This window comes from Dendrobates tinctorius, unplaced genomic scaffold (assembly GCF_039654945.1).
Source record: "Dendrobates tinctorius isolate UK_male_01 unplaced genomic scaffold, ASM3965494v1 ptg000020l, whole genome shotgun sequence".
Classification (NCBI taxonomy): Eukaryota; Metazoa; Chordata; class Amphibia; order Anura; family Dendrobatidae; genus Dendrobates; species Dendrobates tinctorius.
In genome coordinates this window covers 3405001-3432076 of record NW_027361688.1, presented here as the reverse complement: position 1 = coordinate 3432076, position 27076 = coordinate 3405001, and the positions used below count along the sequence as shown (strand labels likewise).

At 46.4% G+C, this 27076-nt stretch overlaps 1 protein-coding gene and 1 pseudogene across 2 annotated transcripts; both read left to right on the top strand.

The window, feature by feature from the left end:
* The first annotated feature begins 833 nt into the window (after window positions 1–833).
* LOC141083311 (prostaglandin-E(2) 9-reductase-like) lies at window positions 834–21410 on the top strand. 2 transcript variants are annotated; one of them, XR_012230680.1, is made up of 11 exons: window positions 834–889; window positions 8041–8185; window positions 8884–9051; window positions 11228–11344; window positions 13917–13994; window positions 14179–14301; window positions 14391–14503; window positions 14574–14739; window positions 14949–15031; window positions 20153–20235; window positions 21278–21410. XR_012230680.1 is itself a non-coding variant. In XM_073567493.1 (10 exons), exons 1-10 carry the CDS (start codon window positions 849–851, stop codon window positions 18198–18200), a joined length of 1077 nt encoding a protein of 358 aa, XP_073423594.1. In that variant the 5' UTR covers window positions 834–848; the 3' UTR covers window positions 18201–18229. The 2 variants fall into 2 exon arrangements, 1 of the variants encoding a protein (XP_073423594.1); XM_073567493.1 differs by lacking the exons at window positions 20153–20235; window positions 21278–21410 and adding an exon at window positions 18158–18229.
* A 1683-nt stretch (window positions 21411–23093) lies between these two features.
* LOC141083313 (aldo-keto reductase family 1 member C1-like) overlaps window positions 23094–27076 on the top strand; it is a 9173-nt pseudogene continuing 5190 nt past the window's right edge.

Sequence of the window (27076 nt, the reverse complement as noted above, 5' to 3'; positions counted from 1 at the left end):
TATTTACAAGACGCGTGAAAAAGGCAGTATCCTTCATTGAATAAGAAGCAGGCCACTGGTCCACATGCGACCACTGAATTCTGGCCTGCGGCTGCTGAGTAATAAGTGGTTGCTGCTGAAAAGGGGGGCTGTTTTTGAGACAGCATGAGTCGTAGCCATACATCCATCACTTTTACGCCCCAGCCCAGATCGGGTTGCATGGCCAGACGCCTGCGGAACTCCTCGCCGTACCGCCTCCATGCAAAACCGCCGTGGGACTTATATGAATTATATATTAGGTCCTGATAGATAAATAGTTCGGAACAGCGTTCGGAATGGTTTTGGCCCATGATGCAGCTGAGAACCGCAAAAGCCTGAAGCCAATTATTCATAGTCTGCGCTATTTTTGGTTTATTCTTATCGTGTAGCCCTTCGCCTGTCCTCCTTTCTTTGTCATCGAACTGTTGGTCTGCTGATAATAGCGACCATATGTCCACATAATCGTTATCCCATATCTTTTGTTTGGTTTCTAAGTCAACATGTGCGCCTAATGGGCTAACTCCGCAGAAAAATACGTCCTTGTGAAGACTAGCTGATTGAGGTGTGGTGCTAGTGTCGGTTGACTCACTTGGGCGAGTCAACTGCTGAACTAACACCTTGATAGCCGATGCTAGTTCACTCTCTCCCTGATTGTGTATAGCGTAGTGCTCACCAAATTCAACACACTCACCACTGTCAGATGCAGGCCGAGTGTCTCCAGGGGACAGAGGGATTCTGGCTCCCGTTGTGGCGATGACTTGATGCAGGCGGACGGCCCGGGGAGATGGAGGGGGTACTCCCTGGCCTGTGGCCAGTGCCTTGGCACATGAATGTTGTCCGCTGCCTTGTGCCTGGTGACAAGCGACTCCAGGTGAGGGGAAGCTCCGGCTTCTGTTGCTTCGGTTGTTCGGTGCTGGCCAGTGGATCGAGGAGATATGGATGGTTCTCCCTGTCCGGCAGCCAAGGAAGGAGCACGTGACGGATGAGATCTGTCGTGTGCCCAAGGCCGAGAGGCAACCGCTGCCAGCGGAACTCCGGCACTTGCATGGTCGATGATGGGGGTGGCGATGGTTCTCTCCAGTTGACTACTCTGGGTGAAGGGGAAGACCGCTGTCTTCCATTGCGTGTGTGACACCGCCGAGTGTGACTCCCCGATGCGTCTGACCAATCTGGTGTAGATGGCGAACGCCATAGAGAGGAACGAGATCTATGGCGGCTCTTATATAAGCTGAGTCTGCGTCGGTAGTGGGAATACCGACAGTTAGAGGGACAGTGAGGTTGGTGGCGGGAGTCTTCGGGTGAGGCTGAGGAAGGTCTATTGCGTGTATGCCTGCGACCGCTGTGACTAGGGGTTGTGTTGGAGGCGTTTATTTCGGGATTCGGGTGGTCATTATGCCTGTTAAGGCGCATGGTTGGCGGTGCAGGGCGTAACGAGAAAGATGGCACAGTAACGGTTAGATTCGCGCAGTGGGTTGTGCTTGAGGGGGCAGGGGTTGTTGAAAAATGGCTAACGGTTTGTGTTTGAGACAATGGAGGTGTTGGTGGTGAATAGTTTATTATTGACGCGTTTGTGTTGGGTGCGACGGTGTGCGTGCTTGTGATGTACTTCCTTAGCTGCAGAGCGGTCTGGCCGGTCAGCGCGCTCTGCGGCCACATGGCACCAGACCCCACACCCCCTGCACAGGCAACGCCGATGTACCTGCTGGGGGGACATATCGGGCCTGGTGTGGGCTGGCTGGCGGTGCATGGCGGTTTGGCATGGGGATGAGCTAGGCCAGCGTGGCGCTGTGATTGGTGGTTCTGGCATGGCGTTCCGAGGCCTGGGCGATGAGAGTCAGGGGGAAAATGTGGGCGGGGCTACTGTAGGCCGGGCTGCGGCACCGGAAGCTCGGGCCAGCAGACCGGAAGTGGGTGGGGCCTGGCTGGGGCCCATGATGCCTAAGGTAGAGGAAGATTGTGCCCGGGCCCGGTGCTTGTGGGCATGCGGCCCACGCATGGCGACGGCGGCCGCAGCGTCCCCGCCGCGATCACACTAGTGGACGGAGCGGCGGCATGGGCGCGGTGGCTCGGGAGTGCTGACCCGCCGCCCACGTGAAGACGCTCCGGAGGGCGGGAGGAACTGGCACAGCGCCTGCATGCCCACACCGCTGGAGCAGTATGAGGGGCCGAACTGGGAGCAGTCACGGGTAAGCCGGAAGACTAGCCCGCAGTGACCACAGGAGGTGGGTACGGGGCGGCCAGGATGGGGGAGGAAGTCATGGGGGAGCGAGCGATATGGACGGGGAGAGGCAAGGGGAGGATGGGGCCCCGGGGGATGCAGAGGAGGCCTGCGGTCCTGGAAGGGATGTGGGTCGCCCCCTCGCTGGCTTCACCCAGGGCTGTGGGGTACTCGGTACCGGGCCGGTGTCAGGGGGATGATGTGTCACAGCAGCGGTAAGATGGTAAGCCAACGCTGCATACAGATCCACTGGAACTGATGGTGTGATGCAGCAAAGATGGTATAGCTCCCCACAGGTAGAGCTGTAGTCCCAGGGTAGTGTATAGGTGCGATGGAGGAGTAGGGGCACCGGATGGTGTAGATGTTGATACCCAAATGTAGCGGCGCTGATGCGGGAATGAATGGAGGACACCAGAGCTTGCAGTTTCAAAGCTTCACTCACAGTTCGTAGTGCACACAGGTGCCTGCTTCAGTACCGTGTCCTCCGGGGCAGAGGCCCAGCCAACCTCCAAGCAAGATAGGACTCTCCCCGCCAGCACCCCACCAACATGTGCCTTCCTGAACGACTCCTCTATTGCGCCTTTTAGTGTGAAGAGCTCCAGTACCGTGGTTCTCTGAAATTCCTCCTGTCCAATGTTCCTAACAACTCCACTTGTATGACAGACAGCTGTAGCCTGCTTCGGGGACTCCCTTCTCCTGAATCCCGGCTCTCTATCAGTTTGCTGTTGTGTCCCAAGTCTTTGATGGGAGTAGTGCATTTACAGCCAACTACTCCACCGGTGTCTGCTACATAACCATAAGTGTCCATACAACCTCGGGGACTGGGCCTTGGCCTGAGAACCTATAGGCAGGGTTCCTATCCAACCCACTCCTCCTCTCTGTTCTCTCTCCACTTCGTTCCATGCTTGTATTTCTCTCTCTTATGGAAATGCAGGTTACAGTTCTACGTCTCTCCTTCTCTTTCCTTTCCTGTGCCATCTGGCTCAGGTCACTGAGGCAGCTGCAGCACTCCTTCTTCCATCCCTTCTTCCAGGGACCTCTGGGACTCAACCCAGACTGACCTTCTCTCAGACTCACCCCTAAGGGACTGACCTGTAATTCTATCTGTCCCCTTCTTTTTATACTAACTCCACCCACCTCCCAGCACATCTTGTGTTACGAAGCAGAGTTCCACGAAAGGTGCTCTGCTACACCCCGAGCCTAAAGCTGCAATGTGGCCCTGCTGAACTATCCTGTGTGTGGGATGCAGGTGTTGGAGTGTGGCCAGGAGTTCTCACCTTACCTGGATGGTGGGGCACTACACCTTAGGAGAAAGTGCAGTACCTCTGTGGCGACTGAGCCTCAGGGGCGCCACAGATGCAGCCTCGGGGAATCTAGAGGAGGCCTGCGGCCCAGGGGGGATGAAGCCCCGGGGGATATAGGGGAGGCCTGCGGTGAGGTTAGGGGGTCGTGAGAGGGCACAGGGAGGTGAGCATCCAGGCTGGACACAAGGTCTTGTAACCATTGCTCACCTTCTTGTGCTGCTCTCTGCCGCAGGGCCTCAATCATAGCTTCGGACATGGCTGAAGGGAAGGTCCAAGAGGTCCTCGGGACAATAGCTTCCAAGGGTCAGCTGGGGAGAAAGAGGAAGTCAGAGACACCAGGCACCAGAATTTAACTCCTGAGGGTGTGGCCGGACGCCCCTTCCTCCTTCTTCCCGTTGGTTAGCTAGCTGGGCGTCCCAATTATGTCATCACCTGCGGAGTAGTAGGAGGGGGAAATTGGGCACTGCACTGAGTTTCCTTCTAGGTTTCTCCTAGGGGCTCCGCAGTCAGAGGCACGTTCCCTATACGGTAATGTGCCTGCCAGGACCTAGTCTTTAATCCTGCAGACAAGGGGGTAGGGGAAGTATAGTCATCTGGCTGTTGGGAAATACCAGAAAAGAAGCAAACAACTCAGGGAGCGGGATGCATTCACTCCTCTGTCAGATAATCCACAGACTACTTTCTCCAGTGAACTCTTCCAGATTTTAGACAGCGTCTGTTCTAAGGGTATCAACCCAAATAAGGTGTTTGAGGTTTTGTTTGTGAAATGTCCAGTGATTTCCACTTTCGACCTGCTCCCGAGGACTACAAGGACCATCTGGAACCACCAGGATGTCAAATTGTCTCTGGCATAGGAGGGATTTGTGACCCTGTGTGTAAATTTATCAAATACTACCTGAACCCAGTTGTCAAAATTTTACCCTGTTATGTCAGAGACAGTACAAACGACCTTATGGAGAATCGATGGGCTCTCTTTGGAACAAAACATATTTCTAGTTACTGCAGACATTGAATCTTTGTACACTTGCACTAAACACAGTGATAGATTGGAAGCTGAAGAGTTATATCTTAATATGAGTAACTTGGAAGTTCTAATGTGTCTAATGTGCGCTCTGATTTTGGAACCCTTACAGTTCATCTTGACCCACAACCACTTTACTTTCAAAGACAATTTTTCCTTTCTGAAAAGCGGAACCGCCATGGGAACGGCGTGCACGCTGTCATAAGCGAGCCTCTTTTTCGGCCACTGGGAGAGGGAGGATTCAGGGACAAAGCGTGTGCTGCCACCCAGGAGTAGTACTGGCACAAATATATTGATGACATGTTCATCATTTGGAAGAGTTCTGAGGTTGAACTTCATGATTTCATTTTCAGCTTGAATCAAAACCATCGCAATATCAAACTAACTCATAAATATTATAATAGACAGATTGACTTCTTGGATATCAAAACTGAGATACAGGTAGATTAGTTGCTTCAAACATATGTCTTCTGTAAGGAAACATCTGTTAATTCCCTGTTACATACTACTTCCGCATATACATCTTCTACCATCTGGGCTGCCCATTGGGACTATTTTCGAGAATGAAATGCATTTTGTCTACAGACAAAGGTTTTGAATAGCTGGCTTGAAACGTTAGGGAAAGATTCCATGCATCTGGCTACAGGAATAGAAGTATGAAAAAGAGCTACCATTGTGCCAAAATGACATCTTGTAATTAATTGCTTTCCACTGCCCACAAGAGTATCGATAAACGTCCCTTCATACCAACCTATAATAACCAATGGGAATCGATACGAAATATCCTGAAGAAACATTGGTTCTTAAAATGGAACATTATTTAATAACCCAGTGTGTCACGCTCTGACGTTTTTGGTAAGGAGGGTGGCCTGTTATGAATGAGTCACCATAGGAGGCAAAAGCAGAAATACTAGCTAAGTCCAGAAAACCAGAGAAGTTGGCAGCTATCGGATTGCAGACCCCTGAACCTATCAACACAACTAGCAGTAGCTGTGGGGGGTTCCTACGGTGCCCTAGACCCCTCGATCATAGCCGGAAAACTACATAGCCTAAAGACAGAAAGGGAAATCTAAACTGCCCCAGAGCAGACCCCAAAGCAATAGGCAGCCCCCAGCATATAGTGACAGTGAAGCAAGATGAAAAAACACACACACAGATAGAAAGATAGGCTGAGCAAATGATGGGGCCAAAGCTAACTAAAAAGGACAGGATAGGAAAGCTGCTGTCTGCAATCTGCCAAAAACCCTATCAAAACAAGGGCCAACAGGCTGATAGGGAAAAAGGCCCTGAAGACAATAGGCTTCAAAAAGACTATATCAGCACTCAGGTATTTTCTGAAGACAGAGCAAAAAGGAATTCAACTCACCCCAGCAGGGAATGGCAGAAATTCAGAAAAACAAGGCAAAACAAAACACAAATGCGAAAAGCAGTGCAGAAAACTTAGCTTTTGAGGAGCAGGAATCAGACTGGTCTCCTAGAATCCCTCTGAGAAATCACCAGCAAGGCAGAAGGGCGTCGGCTGCCTTATATCCAGTCAGCAATTCCCGTCACCCAGTCATCATCATACCCAGGTGCTTGGTAATCAGCCTCACTACCTTCCTTCACCAGAAGAGGGAGTTCATCAGACCTCAATGGTGAAGGGGAAAATGAACTCACAACAGTGGCCTCAAACTGTCCCTGGAACTGGGACCCTGACTATCCCGGGCCCGGGGTTACTCTTAAAGATAGAGAGGCCTGAATTTCCGCTCTTTCTATGCTCCTGTTAACGTCCTAAGCTGTCCCCTCCCACTTCCTCAGGCGGCATGGGACAGATATGTTAGTGTATACATATGCAAGACAAACAGGAATAACAAAAAGCAACTTACATACAAAAACACTCATCAAGGGTAGAGTGGAATAAAGGGAAGGATAGGACGGTACAAACCAAATGGGAATAGGATAATGGAGAAACCATGCAGCAGAGAACAATCTCCAGCAGCAACTACGAACTCCAACTTCAGCATACCAACTCCAGGAAACCAGGAAGCAAAACTTTCACTAGTGAGGAAGAGAAGGTCTGGCCAGGTTTTATAGAGAGAGAAAACAAGTATATAATGAGCAGCTGCGAGATGGGGCTGCATGTCTCTAACCAGCATACAAAGAGTCGTTAACCACTTCAGCGCCAAAGGAAACAAAGTCCACTTAATATGAGGAACAAACAAAACACACAGGAAAAATGAAAAGACCTTCGATTCACAGTACATAAAGATTGCCCAACCCCAGATCTCCCAGGAGGACGTGACACAGTGAGAAGTAAAAATCTGAAGAAGAACTTCTTGCAGTACTAATCACTTGGTAGAGTGCAAGCAATATTCACGGCACTCTTGCAATGAGATGTGGTGCCCAAGTAGGGTATCCAGCCCGTAGCATATAGTGTCGAAAAAGTTCCATTAATTAATGGAAATTTACAGTGACGTCCTGAGCCACTTGTCCTGAGTCATCCTATACATTATATACTGTACGTATGCAACGAGGCTATAGGTGGTCCTCAAGAAGTGGCTCATGGCTGCTAAAGCAAACATAACTTCCACAGAAGATTAACGTAAGGTTGAGATGTATAGATCACAATAAAAAATACATGATGCATGAGTAAAAAATGATATGCATACCCATGTAAATGAGATGTGTCTGTGTGTTGATAATAGCCCCGGCGCGCGTTTCGCGTAGGCTTCTTCTGCGGGCTTTGTGGACTTGTGTGGAGAGAGATCCTCTACATGTATGCCTCCCAGCAGGTGTCAGTACTTAGTGGGTGCATGCGTGCGAGAGCTCCAACCATGGCACGTCACATTCAGCGATTCTGATGAAATCTCTGGGTCAGGGAAAAGGTTCCCGTGACATTGTAGACCCAGGCCTGCCACGTGTGCGAGCAGACAGGAGCGCTGATGTAGCGGTGGCCATTTTTAAAGAGGGATAAAGTGTGGACGAACCCTGAGTGGTTGCGTGAAAGTGACAGATGAGTAATGTTATATGTAACAATAATACCACGGGCAGTATACTAAATAATAATGTACAGTAAGTGACAATATTAAGGTGCAATGTGCAAAATCACAGTTAAGGTAAGTCAGAAGACTGATACTGCCTAAATAGCGATTTTCAAGATTCAGAATTTCTCCCCTCGCTGCAGAATGCAGACTACTGCATGATGGTAGTCTGTAACCAAGGCGACACATTGGTCTGCATCAGAGCTGTAAACCGAAAACGGTAGATTGGTTTTTTTTACAGCAGCTCTGGAGCACAAACTGCAGCTCAGAAGAAAGCAAACTTCTCTGCAGTTTAGGGGAAGAGGTTACATGTTTTCCCCGAATATTCCGGACTTTGCACTCGCATTGGAATGTTGGCAATAACACTGCAAATATCCTGGGGCCGCCCTTCCCGAGGATGGTGGGGGTGGGAGTGACGATAAGGGGTAGAGACGATGATTTTTAGTTTTCTATCTGCAGATTTCTGATTAGAGAGGTTAAACTCCACCGTGTGCACAGACCGCTGACTCCACTTTTCGTCATCATGGCCGTGGAGCCCTACGTCCTTCTCAACGATGGTCACAGAATCCCCGTAGTTGGATTTGGGACATACGCCCCCGAAAAGGTGAGTGGGGGCAATGCGTCATTAACTAAAATAGTATCCAAGCTCGTCGGCCCCATGAAAAATCTTCAACAGGGACTTTATCGATCGCCGGTAGTGGTCTTCTCATAGTGGACCTTTTGGGATCCCCCTAGACTTCAGGGCTCGCCGGTGGTCCAGTTACTTCATCAGTATGGAGTCCAGGGTCCTGGTTTAAAAAAGTTGGATTCATAGTAAGACTCCTCCACTATGACATCCGTGTGTCCTTTATTATGGGGCACTATATGGCTGGCACTGTTATGGGGGACATTGTGCAGCTGGTACTGTTATGAAGGACACCACTATGCTAGTACTGTGTGCCTTGTGCTGGTATACAGTGCAGTGCTACAGGTACACTGTGTATGGATGGCACTGTAGTGGGGCACTGTGTGGTTGGCACTGTTATTCGGGCACCTACGCAGTCACGCGTGGCAGGTACTTTTATAGTGGGGCATGGCCTTGTTATTAAGTGCTATTAGGTAGATCTTAGGACGCCTGTGTCTTGCACCCCAGGTTCTGCTCTTATCACAGCACATTATATCCTAAATATGGAGATTTTAATCTGTGATCTCTGGCGGAGAAAGGAGGTCCCCCTAATCCCCGCTTGGCACTAGAGAATGAGGAGGTTGTAGTCCTACCTAAACCCATGGTAAAAATAACACATGACGTTTCTTGCATTTCAGTATCCGAAAAGCATGTCCGAAGATGCTACAAGGGTGGCCATTGAAGCCGGGTACCGCCACATTGACGGCGCCTACTTGTACAGCAATGAGAAAGAAGTTGGCCGTGCGATTAAGGACAAGATTGCCGACGGGACCATAAAAAGAGAAGATTTGTTCCAAACAGGAAAAGTAAGACCTTAAAAAATGAGGTACAAACTCAAAATGTTCAGGAGTTCAAACAGAAGAGGAAATGTCAATGTGCAGTGTAAAATTCTGCCGGCTTTCGGCCACCACTAGGGGGAGCTCTCTATACACAGAGATACATGATACGATCTTATCTGCAGCTGCCACTAGGGGGAGCTCCATGTATACAGAGATACATGATAAGATCTTGTCTGCAGCCACCACTAGGGGGAGCTCCCTGTATACAGAGATACATGATAAGATCCTGTCTGCAGTCACCACTAGGGGGAGCTCCCTGTATACAGAGATACATGATAAGATTCTGTCTGCAGTCACCACTAGGGGGAGCTCCCTGTATACAGAGATACATGATAAGATCCTGTCTGCAGCCACCACTAGGGGGGAGCTCCCTGTATACAGAGATACATGATAAGATTCTGTCTGCAGCCACCACTAGGGGGAGCTCCCTGTATACAGAGATACATAGTAAGATCCTGTCTGAACTCACCACTAGGGGGAGCTCCCTGTATTCAGAGATACATTATAAGATTCTGCCTGCAGTCACCACTAGGGGGAGCTCCCTGTGTACAGAGATACATGATAAGATTCTGTCTGCAGCCACCACTAGGGGGAACTCCCTGTGTACAGAGAAATATGATAAGATCCTGTCTGCAGTCACCACTAGGGGGAGGTCCCTGTATACAGAGATTCATGATAAGATTCTGTCTGCAGCCAACACTAGGGGAAGCTCCCTGTATACAGAGATGTATGATAAGATCCTGTCTGCAGTCACCACTAGGGGGAGCTCCCTGTATACAGAGATACATGATAAGATTCTGTCTGCAGTCACCACTAGGGGGAGCTCCCTGTATAGAGAGATACGTGATAAGATCCTGTCTGCAGCCACCACTAGGGGGAGCTCCCTGTATACAGAGATACATGATAAGATCCTGTCTGCAGCCACCACTAGGGGGAGCTCCCTGTATACAGAGATACATGATAAGATCTTGTCTGCAGCCACCACTAGGGGGAGCTCCCTGTATACAGAGATACAGGATAAGATCCTATCTGCAGCCAACACTAGGGGGAGCTCCCTGTATACAGAGATACATGATAAGATCCTATCTGCAGCCACCACTAGGGGGAGCTCCCTGTATACAGAGATACATGATAAGATTCTGTCTGCAGCCACCACTAGGGGGAGCTCCCTGTATACAGAGATACATAATAAGATCTTATCTGCAGCCTCCACTAGGGGGAGCTCCCTGTATACAGAGATACATGATAAGATCCTATCTGCAGCCTCCACTAGGGGGAGCTCCCTGTATACAGAGATACATGATAAGATTCTGTCTGCAGCCACCACTAGGGGGAGCTCCCTGTATACAGAGATACATGATAAGATCCTATCTGCAGCCACCACTAGGGGGAGCTCCCTGTATACAGAGATACATGATAAGATCTTGTCTGCAGCCACCACTAGGGGGAGCTCCCTGTATACAGAGATACAGGATAAGATCCTATCTGCAGCCAACACTAGGGGGAGCTCCCTGTATACAGAGATACATGATAAGATCCTATCTGCAGCCACCACTAGGGGGAGCTCCCTGTATACAGAGATACATGATAAGATTCTGTCTGCAGCCACCACTAGGGGGAGCTCCCTGTATACAGAGATACATAATAAGATCTTATCTGCAGCCTCCACTAGGGGGAGCTCCCTGTATACAGAGATACATGATAAGATCCTATCTGCAGCCTCCACTAGGGGGAGCTCCCTTTATACAGAGATACATGATAAGATTCTGTCTGCAGCCACCACTAGGGGGAGCTCCCTGTATACAGAGATACATGATAAGATCCTATCTGCAGCCTCCACTAGGGGGAGCTCCCTGTATACAGAGATACATGATAAGATCCTGTCTGCAGTCACCACTAGGGGGAGCTCCCTGTATACAGAGATACATGATAAGATCCTATCTGCAGCCTCCACTAGGGGGAGCTCCCTGTATACAGAGATACATGATAAGATCCTGTCTGCAGCCTCCACTAGGGGGAGCTCCCTGTATACAGAGATACATGATAAGATCCTGTCTGCAGCCTCCACTAGGGGGAGCTCCATGCATATTAATTTATACAGCTTTTCTGGGACCAATAATTACAGATATTTTGTGTTTTTTAGCTTTGGAGCACTTTTCACTCTCCGGATCTGGTGCGCCCATGCCTGGAAAAATCCCTAAAAGACCTCCAGATGGATTACCTTGATCTTTTCCTCATTCACGCCCCTGTGGGGTTGAAGGTGAGGGGGGGCATTTAATTTTAATGATATCTGTTTTTGGGAGTTGTTTTGCCATATGCTCCTGCTGTCTGGACAGCCACCACCAGGGGGCGCTAGTTACATATGAATGGATCTCAAACCCTTTCCCTCTACTAGGAGCTGTATCATTATTTCTGCAGAGAGCGCCCCCTTGTGGTAACTTCAAAAATATTTAATTCCATAGGGGCAGCATTGTCCCTTTTGGGTGCCATTATATAGGACACATTTCTGTATATAAAGGACACTATCCCGGCACTGTATATAGAGGGCACTGGCTTGCACTGTTTATAGGGGCACTATCTGGCACTGTATATAGAGGGCACTGTCTCACACTGGATATAGAGGGCACTGTCTGGCACTGTATATAGAGGGCACTGTCTAACACTGTATATAGAGGGCACTGTTTAGCACTGTTTATAGAGGGCACTGTCTGGCACTGTATATAGAGGGCACTGTCCTAACACTGTATATAGAGGGCACTGTCCTGGCACTGTATATAGAGGGCACTGTCCTAACACTGGATATAGAGGGCACTGTCTGGCACTGTATATAGAGGGCACTGTCTAACACTGTATATAGAGGGCACTGTTTAGCACTGTTTATAGAGGGCACTGTCTGGCACTGTATATAGAGGGCACTGTCCTAACACTGTATATAGAGGGCACTGTCCTGGCACTGTATATAGAGGGCACTGTCTGGCACTGTATATAGAGGGCACTGTCCTAACACTGGATATAGAGGGCACTGTCTGGCACTGGATATAGAGGGCACTGTTTGGCACTGTATATAGAGGGCACTGTCCTGGCACTGTATATAGAGGGCACTGTCCTGGCACTGTATATAGAGGGCACTGTCCTGGCACTGTATATAGAGGGCACTGTCTGGCACTGTATATAGAGGGCACTGTGCTAACACTGTATATAGAGGGCACTGTTCTGGCACTGTATATAGAGGGCACTTTCCTGACATTGTATATAGAGGGCTCTGTCCTGGCACTGTATATAGAGGGCACTGTCTGGCACTGTATATAGAGGGCACTTTTCTGGCACTGTATATAGAGGGCACTGTCCTCGCACTGTTTATAGAGGGCACTGTCCTAACACTGTATATAGAGGGCACTGTCTGGCACTGTATATAGAGGGCACTGTCCAGGCACTGTATATAGAGGGCACTGTCCTGGCACTGTTTATAGAGGGCACTGTCCTGGCACTGTATATAGTGGGCACTTTCCTGACATTGTATATAGAGGGCTCTGTCCTGGCACTGTATATAGAGGGCACTGTCTGGCACTGTATATAGAGGGCACTTTTCTGGCACTGTATATAGAGGGCACTGTCCTCGCACTGTTTATAGAGGGCACTGTCCTAACACTGTATATAGAGGGCACTGTCTGGCACTGTATATAGAGGGCACTGTCCTGGCACTGTTTATAGAGGGCACTGTCCTGGCACTGTATATAGAGGGCACTGTCCTGGCACTGTATATAGTGGGCACTTTCCTGACATTGTATATAGAGGGCTCTGTCCTGGCACTGTATATAGAGGGCACTGTCCTGGCACTGTTTATAGAGGGCACTTTTCTGGCACTGTATATAGAGGGCACTTTTCTGGCACTGTATATAGAGGGCACTGTCCTGGCACTGTATATAGAGGGCACTGTTCTGGCACTGTTTATAGAGGGCACTGTCCTGGCACTGTATATAGAGGGCACTGTCCTGGCACTGTATATAGTGGGCACTTTCCTGACATTGTATATAGAGGGCACTGTCTGGCACTGTATATAGAGGGCACTTTTCTGGCACTGTATATAGAGGGCACTTTTCTGGCACTGTATATAGAGGGCACTGTCCTGGCACTGTATATAGAGGGCACTGTCCTGGCACTGTTTATAGAGGGCACTGTCCTGGCACTGTATATAGAGGGCACTGTCCTGGCACTGTATATAGAGGGCACTGTCCTGGCACTGTATATAGTGGGCACTTTCCTGACATTGTATATAGAGGGCTCTGTCCTGGCACTGTATATAGAGGGCACTGTTTAGCACTGTTTATAGAGGGCACTGTCCTCGCACTGTTTATAGAGGGCACTGTCCTAACACTGTATATAGAGGGCACTGTCTGGCACTGTATATAGAGGGCACTGTTCTGGCACTGTTTATAGAGGGCACTGTCCTGGCACTGTATATAGAGGGCACTGTCCTGGCACTGTATATAGTGGGCACTTTCCTGACATTGTATATAGAGGGCACTGTCTGGCACTGTATATAGAGGGCACTTTTCTGGCACTGTATATAGAGGGCACTTTTCTGGCACTGTATATAGAGGGCACTGTCCTGGCACTGTATATAGAGGGCACTGTCCTGGCACTGTTTATAGAGGGCACTGTCCTGGCACTGTATATAGAGGGCACTGTCCTGGCACTGTATATAGAGGGCACTGTCCTGGCACTGTTTATAGAGGGCACTGTCCTGGCACTGTTTATAGAGGGCACTGTCCTGGCACTGTATATACGGGACACTTTTCTGACACTTTGACCCTGATATTTGTCTTTTTCAGCCTGGAGAAGATCTCTTACCTGTGGATGAGAATGGAAAATGTCTGTATAACCACACGGACCTACGAGACATCTGGGAGGTGAGAGACGTCGTCTGTTACGTCACCTTATATTACAGTCTGGCACGTTATGTACTATTACATTATATCGCAATGTCACGAGTAACCTCCATTTCTAAAAAAAACAAAAAAACACCATAAAACCTCCAACCTGTTGGTGGCGCGTGTGAACGAGCCCTTACTGTCTGCTCCTCTCACCCCGCAGGCTATGGAGCGGTGTAAGGACGCCGGGCTGGTGAAATCCATCGGAGTGTCCAACTTCAACCGCCGGCAGCTGGAGATGATCCTGAATAAGCCAGGACTGAAGCACAAGCCCGTCTGTAATCAGGTAAGGGCCGCTGACGCCCGTGACCGTCCTCCTGCCATTGAGTTCATGAACCAGGAGGCTCAGGATGAGCAGTCTCTGTCCCGTTTTAGGTAGAATGTCACCTGTTTCTGAACCAAAGCAAGATGCTGGAGTTCTGCAAGTCGCGGGACGTCGCGCTGGTGGCGTACAGTGTGCTGGGGTCCAGCCGGGACGAGACCTGGGCGTGAGTACTGATCCTGGTGGGATAGAGAACGATTGTATAGAAACCCTATAATGTGTGGCCCTGCCTGCAGGATCGGTACGGGCGCCCCTGTACTCCTGGAGGACCCGGTGCTGAATACCATAGCCCATAAGCTGTGTCGCACCCCTGCCCAGGTGGCCATACGGTACCTGCTGCAGAGGGGGATCGTTGTCCTGGCCAAAAGCTTCACCCCGGCGAGGATCAAACAGAATTTCCAGGTACTAGCATCAGAGCCATTGGTGAACCCAATAATTACCTCCTTTTATACCCCTGCTGCCCATGGACCTCTGCGCAGGCGCTGAAGCATTGGGCACATGCATTCTGGTGATGCCCAGCAGGGGGCGACAATGAGCAGAGGTGTAAGTTTGGGAATCAATGAGGGTCGTTGTGCCTCCTCCTTCCTGGGACTCGTCTCTTTTATTCCCAGGTTCTAGATTTCCAGCTCTCAGAAGAAGACATGACCGCTCTCCATGGGCAGAATAAGAATTTCCGCTATGACTGCATGGACATGTGAGTATCCGTCATGGAGGATGAGTCTGCCCTACCTGAGAAAGAAATCCCCGAGACAGAGGCCGCCATCCGTACGGGTCATGTCAGGGGCAAGCGGAGGCCTCTGGATAAAGCATTGTGCGGCCCCTCCACAGAAATAATATACTGTTACATAATGCGAAACTAGATAATGTCCCAATAATATCGCCATATAGTGCGCTTATATTACCGATATGTAGTGTCATAATATGGCCATATAGTGCCCTAATAATACTGCCAGGAACGCACTAGTAATATGGCCATATAGTGCCCTAATAATACTGCTAGGAACGCACTAGTAATATGGCCATATAGTGCCCTAATAATACTGCTAGGAACGCACTAGTAATATGGCCATATAGTGCCCTAATAATACTGCTAGGAACGCACTAGTAATATGGCCATATAGTGTCCTAATAATACTGCTAGGAACGCACTACTAATATGGCCATATAGTGCCCTAATAATACTGCTAGGAACGCACTAGTAATAAGGCCATATAGTGCCCTAATAATACTGCTAGGAACGCACTAGTAATATGGCCATATAGTGTCCTAATAATACTGCTAGGAACGCACTAGTAATATGGCCATATAGTGCCCTAATAATACTGCTAGGAACGCACTAGTAATATGGCCATATAGTGTCCTAATAATACTGCTAGGAACGCACTAGTAATATGGCCATATAGTGCCCTAATAATACTGCTAGGAACGCACTAGTAATATGGCCATATAGTGCCCTAATAATACTGCTAGGAACGCACTAGTAATATGGCCATATAGTGCCCTAATAATACTGCTAGGAACGCACTAGTAATATGGCCATATAGTGCCTTAATAATACTGCTAGGAACGCACTAGTAATATGGCCATATAGTGCCCTAATAATACTGCTAGGAACGCACTAGTAATATGGCCATATAGTGCCCTAATAATACTGCCAGGAACGCACTAGTAATATGGCCATATAGTGCCCTAATAATACTGTCAGTAATATCACCAAATAGTGACCTAACATTAGTGATATGTAGTGTCATAATATTGCCATATAGTGTCCTAATAATGTCATCATAATATTGCCAAATTTCTCCCTAATATCATTACATGGTGGTCTAATATTGTAAGATAGTGAGCTAATACTGTGTTCATACAATGCCCTAATGAGATTACCACATATTGCTATAATAACATGGCTGTATAGTGCCCTAATACTACCGCCTTATAGTACTTTACTGATATAATCAAATACTACCCTAATAATATCACCACTGCTCAAAAAAATAAAGGGAACACTAAAATAGCACATCCTAGATGTCTCTGAATGAAATATTCCAGTTGTAAATCTTTATTCAGTACATAGTGGAATGTGTTCAGAACAATAAAACATAACAATTATCAGTGTAAATCAAAATGAATATCCCATGGAGGTCTGGATTTGGAATGATACTCAAAATCAAAGTGGAAAATCAAATTACAGGCGGATCCAACTTCAGTGGAAATGTCTCATGACAAGGAAAAGATGCTCAGTAGTGTGTGTGGCCTCCACGTGCCTGTATGACCTCCCTACTGTACAACGCCTGGGCATGCTCCTGATGAGGCGGCGGATGGTCTCCTGAGGGATCTCCTCCCAGACCTGGACTAAAGCATCTGCCAACTCCTGGACAGTCTGTGGTGCAACGTGACGTTGGTGGATGGAGCGAGACATGATGTCCCAGATGTGCTCAATCGGATTCAGGTCTGGGGAACGGGCGGGCCAGTCCATAGCTTCAATGCCTTCATCTTGCAGGTCTGGCATTGTCCTGCATTAGGAGGAACCCAGGGCCAACCGCACCAGCATATGGTCTCACAAGGGGTCTGAGGAGCTCATCTCGGTACCTAATGGCAGTCGGGCTACCTCTGGCGAGCACATGGAGGGCTGTGCGGCCTTCCAAAGAAATGCCACCTCACACCATTATGGACCCACTGCCAAACCGGTCATGCTGAAGGATGTTGCAGGCAGCAGATCGCTCTCCACGGTGTCTCCAGACTCTTTCACGTCTGTCACATGTGCTCAGTGTGAGCCTGCTTTCAGCTGTGAATCGCACAGGGCGCCAGTGGTGAATTTGCCAATCCTGGTGTTCTGTGTCAAATGTCAAGCGTCCTGCACGGTGTCGGGCTGTGAGCACAACCCCCATCTGTGGACGTCGGGCCCTCAGACCATCAGACACATGCACATTTGTGGCCTGCTGGGGGTCATTTTGTAGGGCTCTGGCAGTTCTCCTCCTGTTCCTCCTTGCACAAAGGCGGAGGTAGCGGTCCTGCTGCTGGGTTGTTGCCCTCCTACGGCCCCTTCCACGTCTACTGGTGTACTGGCCTGTCTCCTGGTAGCACCTCCAGCCTCTGGACACTACGCTGACAGGCACAGCAAGCCTTCTTGCCACAGCTCGCATTGATGTGCCATCCTGGATGAGCTGCACTACCTGAGCCACTTGTGTGGGTTGTAGAGTCCGTCTCATGCTACCGCGAGTGTGAAAGAACAACCAACATTCAAAAGTGACCAAAACATCAGCCAGAAAGCATTGGTACTGAGATGTGGTCTGTGGTCCCCACCTGCAGAACCACTCCTTTATTGAGGGTGTCTTGATAATTGTCAATAATTTCCATCTGTTGTCTATTCCATTTCCACAACAGCATGTGACATTGATTGTCAGTCAGTGTTGCTTCCTAAGTGGACAGTTTGATTTCACAGAAGGTTGATTTACTTGGAGTTATATTCTGTTGTTTAACTGTTCCCTTTATTTTTTTTGAGCAGTGTAATATCGCCATATAATGTCATAATAATATCGCCATATAGTGCCCTAATATTGTCCTGAAATAGAGCCCTTATAATATCGCCAAATAGTACCCTAATAATGTTGCTGTATATTCCCCTAGTAATGGTGCTCTAATAACATCCCATATATCTCTCTAATAATATCACCATATAATGCCCTAGTAATGCCTCTATATAGTGCTCTAATACTATCCTATATAACACTCTAATAATATTTCCATATACTGCTATAATAATGTCACTCTTCTGTGAACTAAATCCATATGAACTTTTACATTTTGTATTTCTTCGTAGTTGGAATGACCATCCGGAATATCCCTTACATGACGAATATTAACATGACAAATAAAATCGATCTTTGTTCTCGTCCTGTGTTTTGTTTTCTGTTACTATTCTTTCCTTAAAGGGCAACTCCACCAACACAATCCTGGTTATATAGATAGTTCTGTGCACCTCCTGCAACCACCACTAGGAGGAGCTCCATGCTTACCTAGTCACACTGATCCTATGGATGGAAAAGAGTCATATGACCTCTCTGGCTCTGCTGATTGGTTGAGAGGGCTCACAGAGGGGAGGGGCGCTAGGTCACCAGCATTGATCCACCCCCGAGGTGCAATACATGGGATACGTTTCATTTTTTTTTAATTTTTGAGGGCCTTTTCAGCAGCTATAACTTGTTGTCTTTTTTCACTGATGTGGCTGTATGAGGCTCTGATTTATGTAGTATATGGATTATTTTTTAGCAGCGTTTTGGATTATATATGAAATACTGTGTAAAATATATATATACTGTATAATATAGATACTGTATATTTTCTACTGTTCACATTTCCTCCCCAAAAAGCACTCAAAAGAATTCTCCAGGTTATTACGGTCAGGTGAGTTTTCCTTGTTCTTATTGGCATGTGAACATTGTAAATTCAGGCTGAAGGCGGCAAAACAACAAAGGAACAAATAAATCAACCCAGAATATGTAATACATCACGCCTGAGAGATCTCCAAGAGGATGTAAAGCTGTCATCAGGGCTTCAGGAGGAATCTAACGTGTAACACAATGTTCTGGTTTGTGTCACACATGTTTCTTTACTTCTTGTTTCCATATATCTCCCTTCATCATTTTGCTGCCTTCAGTCAGAATCTACGATGTGCACCTTCCAATAAGAAAAAGGAAAAAACTTTTTTTTTTCATCAAAAAAGAATCAAAAAAGATCTCTGATGAATTTTTTTTATTTTCTTCTGTTGCTGACTTTTTTTTTCCACTGTAACTGGACCATTCACATGGGGCTCTAGTTACAGGGGAACACATACTCCTGTGATGGTACAAGACAGTGGCAGAGATAATCTGGATTTGTTAGGACCCTATACCGGCAGACACCCAACGACCATGTGATCGCTAGGTCCCACGGAAGCATGGATGGATGACAAAAGTGGGAAAAAAGATGCTTCTGTTGTCATCTGTCCAACAGCTGCTGGAGCGGATAACAGTTGATCGGTGAGAATGTCGGGAGTCAGATCCCTGGAACTCAGTACTGAGGACCTCTCCTAAAGAAGTAGCTACTTTGTAAGCAAAATAGATGGCACTAGCGGCCTGTGCTATTAACTCATTGTGACACTAGTCACTAGTCACAACTCACGTAGGCAGGGTAGTCAAGAGGTCCGGGGTCAAATACCAGGAGAGCTTGTCGAAAACTACAGGGAAAGACAGAGGAGTTTTCAGGTCACAGTCTGAGGTCAGAAATCCAGGAAGGTAGCTGATCAAGACAAGGGGGCTAGGCAAACAGATGGTCAAAGGCAAATCCAAGGTTGGGCAACAAAGATCAGAATGCAAGAACACACAGCACTTGAGCTAAGCTACAACTGGCAGTAACGGAATGCAGAGAACCATCTAATTGACCAGCTAATCATGCCGAATATGAGGTCCATGGAGGAAACCGCACATGCGCCGGCCTTGATTGAGTGGCTGGGCTGTCACTCAAAACACTGACAGCTCAGCACGCCCCAGTTTTCCGATTGGACGAATGAGCTGTCCATCACCATACTGACAGCTGAACCCTAGATTGGACAGCTGAACAGTCAATCACTGTGTCCAGACACACCGGTAGGAAGAATCGAGGCACTCATTCTACTTACCATGTTACCATGTTTATTTTCTTTGTTTCAAGCTTTCTTTTTCTTTATAGGCAAATGAATAAATTAAGATAACGACTCTGACACGCCCCCGAGGAGTTTATTTTATCTTTTTTTAACAAATAAATCCCCTTTTCATAAACCATGCACTATCCTTTGCAGATATGCAGCAGAGAACTTCTCATAGAAGTCGACGCAAGGTGAAAATTTTTGCACGAATATGACGAACCAGATCCTTATTGGATGTAAGTGACAGTACATGGTGATGGTGCAGCAACTAATGTTAGATAAACTTACTAGGCATCTAGAACATTACAAATGAACAAACTATTTCCAAAGTATACATTCAATATTGCCTTTTTATAATATATTTTTTGCTTTTTTCGCCTGTTTTTGACTTTCACCCAATTCCTTTACTTTGTGTCTTTTTTTTAAGTCTATTATAGATATGTTCACTTTTTTAAAATTTTTTATTATTATTATTCTCTGGAATGTGGAAGTGGTTTCTGTTTTTCCATATGTCTGTGGATGATTCATCAGTTGTCACGAAATTTTTGTGTAAAATGTACTCCAGTCTCTTCCCGGCAAGACTTTACCAAAAAGAAGAAAACGCAAAAATAAGAAGCATTTTTGATTTCAACAACAACAACCCAAAAGTGACTAAAAAATCATGCAAATGTTGATTCAGGTCCACAGACTTTTGGGTTTAGTCTCCTAATAGGAGGACATGTTTACATATTGATTTCCACAGATTACGGCAACAGTAAAGGGGTCAGTCCCTATTCTGAAAGTTATCATCTATCTACAGGATAAGTAAGTTTTTGGTTGATGGGGAGATCTCCACCAATCCCAGGGATGTGGCTGTGAATTGCTCCGTTGGGGTGGACTACGAGTCACATAGGCGCCTCTGCTCCATTCACTTTCTGTGAGACTGTCGGAAATAGACGAGATTCAGCTTTCTCCGGCAGTCCCCTATAGTATGAATTGTGCTCTGTCCTATTTGGCATTTAGGAGCTCCGTTCTTGGGATTCTAGGGGGTCTCAGGAGCTAAGATTAACCCTCAGGTATGATAACTCGTGACCCACTGTACAGGATAGATCTCCCAAAGGCCAGCCAGCATTGATCTGGTCTGAGCCTTAAGAATTCTCCTGGTGGACACAATGGTCTTTCCAGAACAACTCAAGCCCCAACACTGGTGGTTCCACCATGGGATATAGTGTCTGACCCTCTGTCTTACAGCACCTTCTTCATTCCAGGCTTTACCCCTATATCTTGTCTCCTTTCCAGCCTTGATCGAACTTCATCTTTCATCCATGACAACCCCGACAGCAAAAGTCCCTACACTCGTCTGAGATTCGAGCACAGTCTTGGCTGTATGGATGTCAAGAGAGTCACCTGAAAAGGACGTCAGGAGCTAAAGAGCAGACGAGTGTTCTTCAACTCCCGACATCTTTCTAGGTGAATATTGACATGGCTTGATCTGTGACCTAGTGCCGGCTTGGGCCATGTCTTCTCCATCGTGGTGCACATGGGAGAGACATATTCCCTTTCCTTCCTCAATCAAGCTTCACCATCTTCTTCGCATCCATCTTCTGCCACCAGACATCAGGTAGTTGGACTACAACCAGAAAGAATAGTCTATGTCCTTCTCCATAGGCCATTGGTGTTGGCAACTTAGGGATGATTTAGTCTCGTTCAACATGGGACCACCTTAACTCCCACATCGAAACTCTGCTTGGCCCAGTAAGAGGGGAAAAAGATAAGGGTAGGGACAGGAACGGCCAGGACATGGAATCACATGATATGTATGGTAGTCACAAGACGAAGAGAGCAGTTGATGTGAGAGGGTAGAAAGGAAACCAAAGAAGGTTTCTACAATGCAGAATAGCAAGAGTTGGTCAGGTCAGGCAAGAGTTGGCAGCCGAAAATGAGCTCCTAGCTGTCTCCTTGCCAGTAGCCACGAAACTCAGTGGCAGCCCGAGCATGGACCAAGATGTCAGGACCAGCTACAGGTCTCTGAAGCCAAAATTTAACAGCCTCAAGGGTAGGTCCAGAATAAGCACCCTGCCTTAGGGTGGCCCACATAGCCCAGATTTCCATTTTGGACACGTATGATGAATGTGAGTGCTGCATGTATGAAGCGAGATCAGGAGCCCCCTTCACCTCCCCCCCCCACAAAAAAATCAAAATGGCAGACTTGCTGATTTTAAAACAAAAAGATATCTGACCACAAAATAAAATGCAAGCAACTGACCAAAAATAAACAAGCTCTAGCTCTCAGAAGTAAGGGAGGAAAAATTGAATTCAAAGAGGCGTTCACTAGGACTTTGTCAGCCATGGTTCCGTATAAACCTGGAGCTTAGGCATACAGTATATGAGGCTGTTGAGTTACTATCAATGTCAAATGTGTGAAACCTAAGGAGGGCGATAAGGAGGCAACAATACTGTGGATGATGGAAATAAGGGCACACCGTCACTACGGGGGGGCACAAAGTAGGCAGTTTTGGTGGGCACTAACCGGTGAAAATTTCCACGCAAAGCGGAGATTAATAAGAGTGAAAATACACTAAGGGGACACTATGGGGCAAAAGGTTGATACAAGTGATTGGAGCCTACTCAACTTTTAGGTACTTAATGGAGCAGACTTTGTGGGTGCCAACTCAGATGGGTTTCGCCTGCTTGGGTTGAACTTTAGGCTACAAATCTAGCGCCAGATTTTTCTTTCTCCTGATCAACCTGTATGTTGTAAGCGAAACGCGTCGAGGCCTGTTTGTGCCTATCTCGGTGTGTCTTGTTTATATATCTACTTTACTGGATCCATCAATAGACAGGGCTACACTGGGGTTAATTTCAGACACTAGCTGGCTACTGTTCTAATATTTGTAGAAGATTCGAGCTCTGAGACACCTATTGTGTTTGCATCAACCAGATATATGACAGTGTAGAAATCAGTGCTCAATATCCACAGGGCACCACACCCAAATCAGTGGAGTTGGCAGAGGAGATGCCTCATACCAACGGCTACATGATTGAGGGTGGGGCGAGGATCGGTTAAAAACATCACGCAGCTTTTCTGTGTTGCACTCGTACAGTACCCCGGTCACATTGCACTATGGCTCTCAAGTCGGACTCCCGTTTTGAGCTGAATGATGGACACAAGATACCAGTGATCGGATTTGGCACTTTTGCCCCACAATCAGTGAGTAAGCATAGGCTAATCCTCGGTACATCTACGAATAATTGCTGAGATGTGGTACCAAAGGATCTCCGGGAACGGGTCTCCGGGAACGGGTCTCCGGGAACGGGTCTCTGGGAACGGGTCTCCGGGAATGGGTCTCCGGGAACGGGTCTCCGGGAACGGGTCTCTGGGAACGGGTCTCCGGGAATGGGTCTCCGGGAATGGGTCTCCGGGAACGGGTCTCCGGGAACGGGTCTCTGGGAACGGGTCTCTGGGAACGGGTCTCCGGGAACGGGTCTCTGGGAACGGGTCTCCGGGAACGGGTGGCACTGTTGGAAATTCAACCCTATCATGGGCACTCACTATAGAACCTACAGAATGATGTAATGTAGCCATAGCTCTGCCAGTTTACTAACTTTGCTCATACTCCATCCCCTTCCCGTATTCATGAGGGTCCTGGAATGATATTGGCAACAAAAAAAAGTCTACTGACCAAGTGATCAATTCTAATCAATACCTAGTAGGAGGTACTCAAGATTCCTACAGTGACACCGCAAGTATTACAATATTTTTTTTTTTATTGAAGCCAATGGGCTTCACCGTGTCGGGTCCTCCAGACACAAAGACTATCTTTGTAGCCACTTTCGGTTCTAGCTTGATGATAACCACTTTAATTATTCCGATTTTCTGATTTTTTTTTTCGGGATATTTTCTAATAATTTTTGGATGTTTCATGGTTTTCATTTTTTTTTTGAATGATATTATCATATTTTGCACAGTATTCCAAAGAACAGGCCAGAGAGAGCACCGAACTGGCAATCGATGTGGGATATCGTCTCATTGATAGCGCCTATGCCTACATGAATGAAGTTCAGGTTGGACGAGGCATTCGAGCAAAAATTGCTGATGGGACGGCGAAGAGAGAAAACCTTTTTTACACCGGGAAGGTAATCTTGTATAACCCGACTGATCAAAATATTTTAGTGTGATTCTGTTTTCTCATTAATGTGGCCACAAGGGGGCACTGTTCAGTTGCAGGCAAGGTAATTTCATTCTTATTTCTGCAGCTTTGGAATACTAACCACACACCTGAGAGAGTTCGCATCGGGCTGGAAAAATCTTTGAAGGATTTGGAACTGGATTACATGGATCTATTCCTAATCCACACACCGGTGGAGTTTAAGGTTTGGATCTTGTTTTATTTTTTAGTAAGAATTTATCAAAATTTGTTGCGGAAATGACCGTTAGTATTCTATAAATGCAGCTTTGGTTGTGACTAGAGAAAACATGATATTCCGAATCTGAACAATTTTGCCAAGACTTTGTAAATAAAGACTGAATCTTGTTTTTTTCCCCCCATTTTTTCCCCTCTAGCCTGGAGATGATCCCTTTCCCAAGGATGCAAATGGGAAAATTATTTTTCATAACACAGATATCTGGGAAACATGAAAGGTAAATATTGGGGTACTGGTTGTTAAAAAGCTTGCTACAACAAGACACGGGGCAGGTTGGCAGCTCTTAAGAGGTCTCCCATGGATAGAATTTCAGGGGAACCTTGGTCTCCATCCCTTAATCCCTAAAAAAAGGGACCTTGATTTATGAAGGGCCCCCTTGGATTGATTCCATGGAATGGCTGCTGGCCGGTGGAGCAGGACGGCAGTTAATAGTCAGAATTTCAGAACAGAATTAGGAGGAAGAAAATCGAGTCAGGTTAGGTAATCCAAACCCAAAGAGTCAAGAAAATAGGTTGAGTCATAGCTTGGAAGCAGGAATGAACCAAAGAAGGTAAAACCTATAACCGGCGACCAGAGACTGACACTGAAACACGCTACCGTCACCCGGTGGCATTCGTTGTATCAGTGTGGCGCCACATAGAAACCCACTAATGGAATGGATGTCCCACTCAGGAGCCCACTCTTATGGCCAGTAGGGATGTAATACCACATTTCACCTGTAGTGGCCTCTGCAGAGAAAATGCAAGGTCGCCAAAACTTCCTCCGATCAGATCATCTGATCGCCAGCTTATTGTAGCACTGACTGAATTGGCCATTTCTAGGCTATGGAAGCGTGCAAGGACGCCGGCCTCGTCCGATCCATCGGAGTCTCCAATTTTAATCGCCGGCTACTGGAGCTGATTCTCAACATGCCAGGACTCAAGTACAAACCAGCGTGCAATGAGGTAACTATTATGGTTTTTTCTTTAAAATTAAATCTGCCTCCCATGGAGATATAAGAACCTCAAACTTGTTCAAGCATCCATTTATTGGATCTATCTGTTAGGTGCAAGAGCTGTAACGAAGGACATGTCTCTTATCCATCAATTAAAGAATGGCAAAGCTAATCTGAATATGTATTACCGTCTGTACAGATAGAATGTCACATATACCTCAATCAGAGCAAATTGCGGGAGTTCTGCAAATGTCATGATATTACAGTGATGGCGTACGGTGTACTGGGGTCCAGCAGAGCAGAAGGCTGGTAAGCACAAGTATATTACATAGTTATATATAATAATGTCACAGGAAAAAGGATGTAATGAAACTTGGACACCAATAGAATAAGTATATAAGAAGAATATAACTACTATAATACTGCCCCTATGTACAAGAATATAACTACTATAATACTGCCCCCTATGTACAAGAATATAACTACTATAATACTGCCCCTATGTACAAGAATATAACTACTATAATACTGCCCCTATGTACAAGAATATAACTACTATAATACTGCCCCCTATGTACAAGAATATAACTACTATAATACTGCCCCTATGTACAAGAATATAACTACTATAATACTGCTCCTATGTACAAGAATATAACTACTATAATACTGCTCCTATGTAAAAGAATATAACTACTATAATACTGCCCCCTATGTACAAAAATATAACTACTATAATACTGCCCCTATGTACAAGAATATAACTACTATAATACTTCTCCTATGTACAAGTATATAACTACTATAATACTGCCCCTATGTACAAGAATATAACTGCTATAATACTGCCCCCTATGTACAAGAATATAACTACTACAATACTGCTCCTATGTACAAAAATATAACTACTATAATACTGCCCCTATGTACAAGAATATAACTACTATAATACTGCCCGTATGTACAAGAATATAACTACTATAATACTGCCCGTATGTACAACAATATAACTACTAGAATACTGCTCCTATGTACAAGAATATAACTGCTATAATACTGCTCCTATGTACAAGAATATAACTACTATAATACTGCCCCTATGTACAAGAATATAACTACTATAATACTTCTCCTATGTACAAGTATATAACTACTATAATACTGCTCCTATGTACAAAAATATAACTACTATAATACTGCTCCTATGTACAAGAATATAACTACTATAATACTGCTCCTATGTACAAGAATATAACTACTATAATACTGCCCCTATGTACAAGAATATAACTACTATAATACTGCCCCCTATGTACAAGAATATAACTACTATAATACTGCCCCCTATGTACAAGAATATAACTACTATAATACTGCCCCCTATGTACAAGAATATAGCTACTATAATACTGCCCCCTATATACAAGAATATAACTATTATAATACTGTCCCCTATGTACAAGAATATAAGGCTAGTTTCACACTTGCTTTTTTTTGCAGCGCGTTTTTCCCGCAAAAAAACGCATTGAAAAAACGCATACAAAAGCATACAACTGCTGCGTTTTTTTCAAGCATTTTTATGAGCATGCATGAAAAAAACGCAGCGTTTTTATGCGTTTGTATGCATTTTTAGTGCGTTTTTACCGCGTTTGCGTTTTTTTTCCAACATTAGGTGGCCCCTCACACTAACCCAAACCATGACTTTACTAACCCTAACCCTGACCCTAACCCTAACCCTA

Excerpts from the sequence above, each read along its gene's own strand:
- LOC141083311 (XM_073567493.1), top strand. The coding sequence starts at position 849 with ATGTTGTCCGCTGCCTTGTGCCTGGTGACAAGCGACTCCAG. Across the intron at positions 11,345-13,916 it reads ACGCCCCTGTGGGGTTGAAG|CCTGGAGAAGATCTCTTACC; the intron begins GTGAGGGGGGGC and ends TGTCTTTTTCAG. Across the intron at positions 13,995-14,178 it reads ACCTACGAGACATCTGGGAG|GCTATGGAGCGGTGTAAGGA; the intron begins GTGAGAGACGTC and ends CTCACCCCGCAG.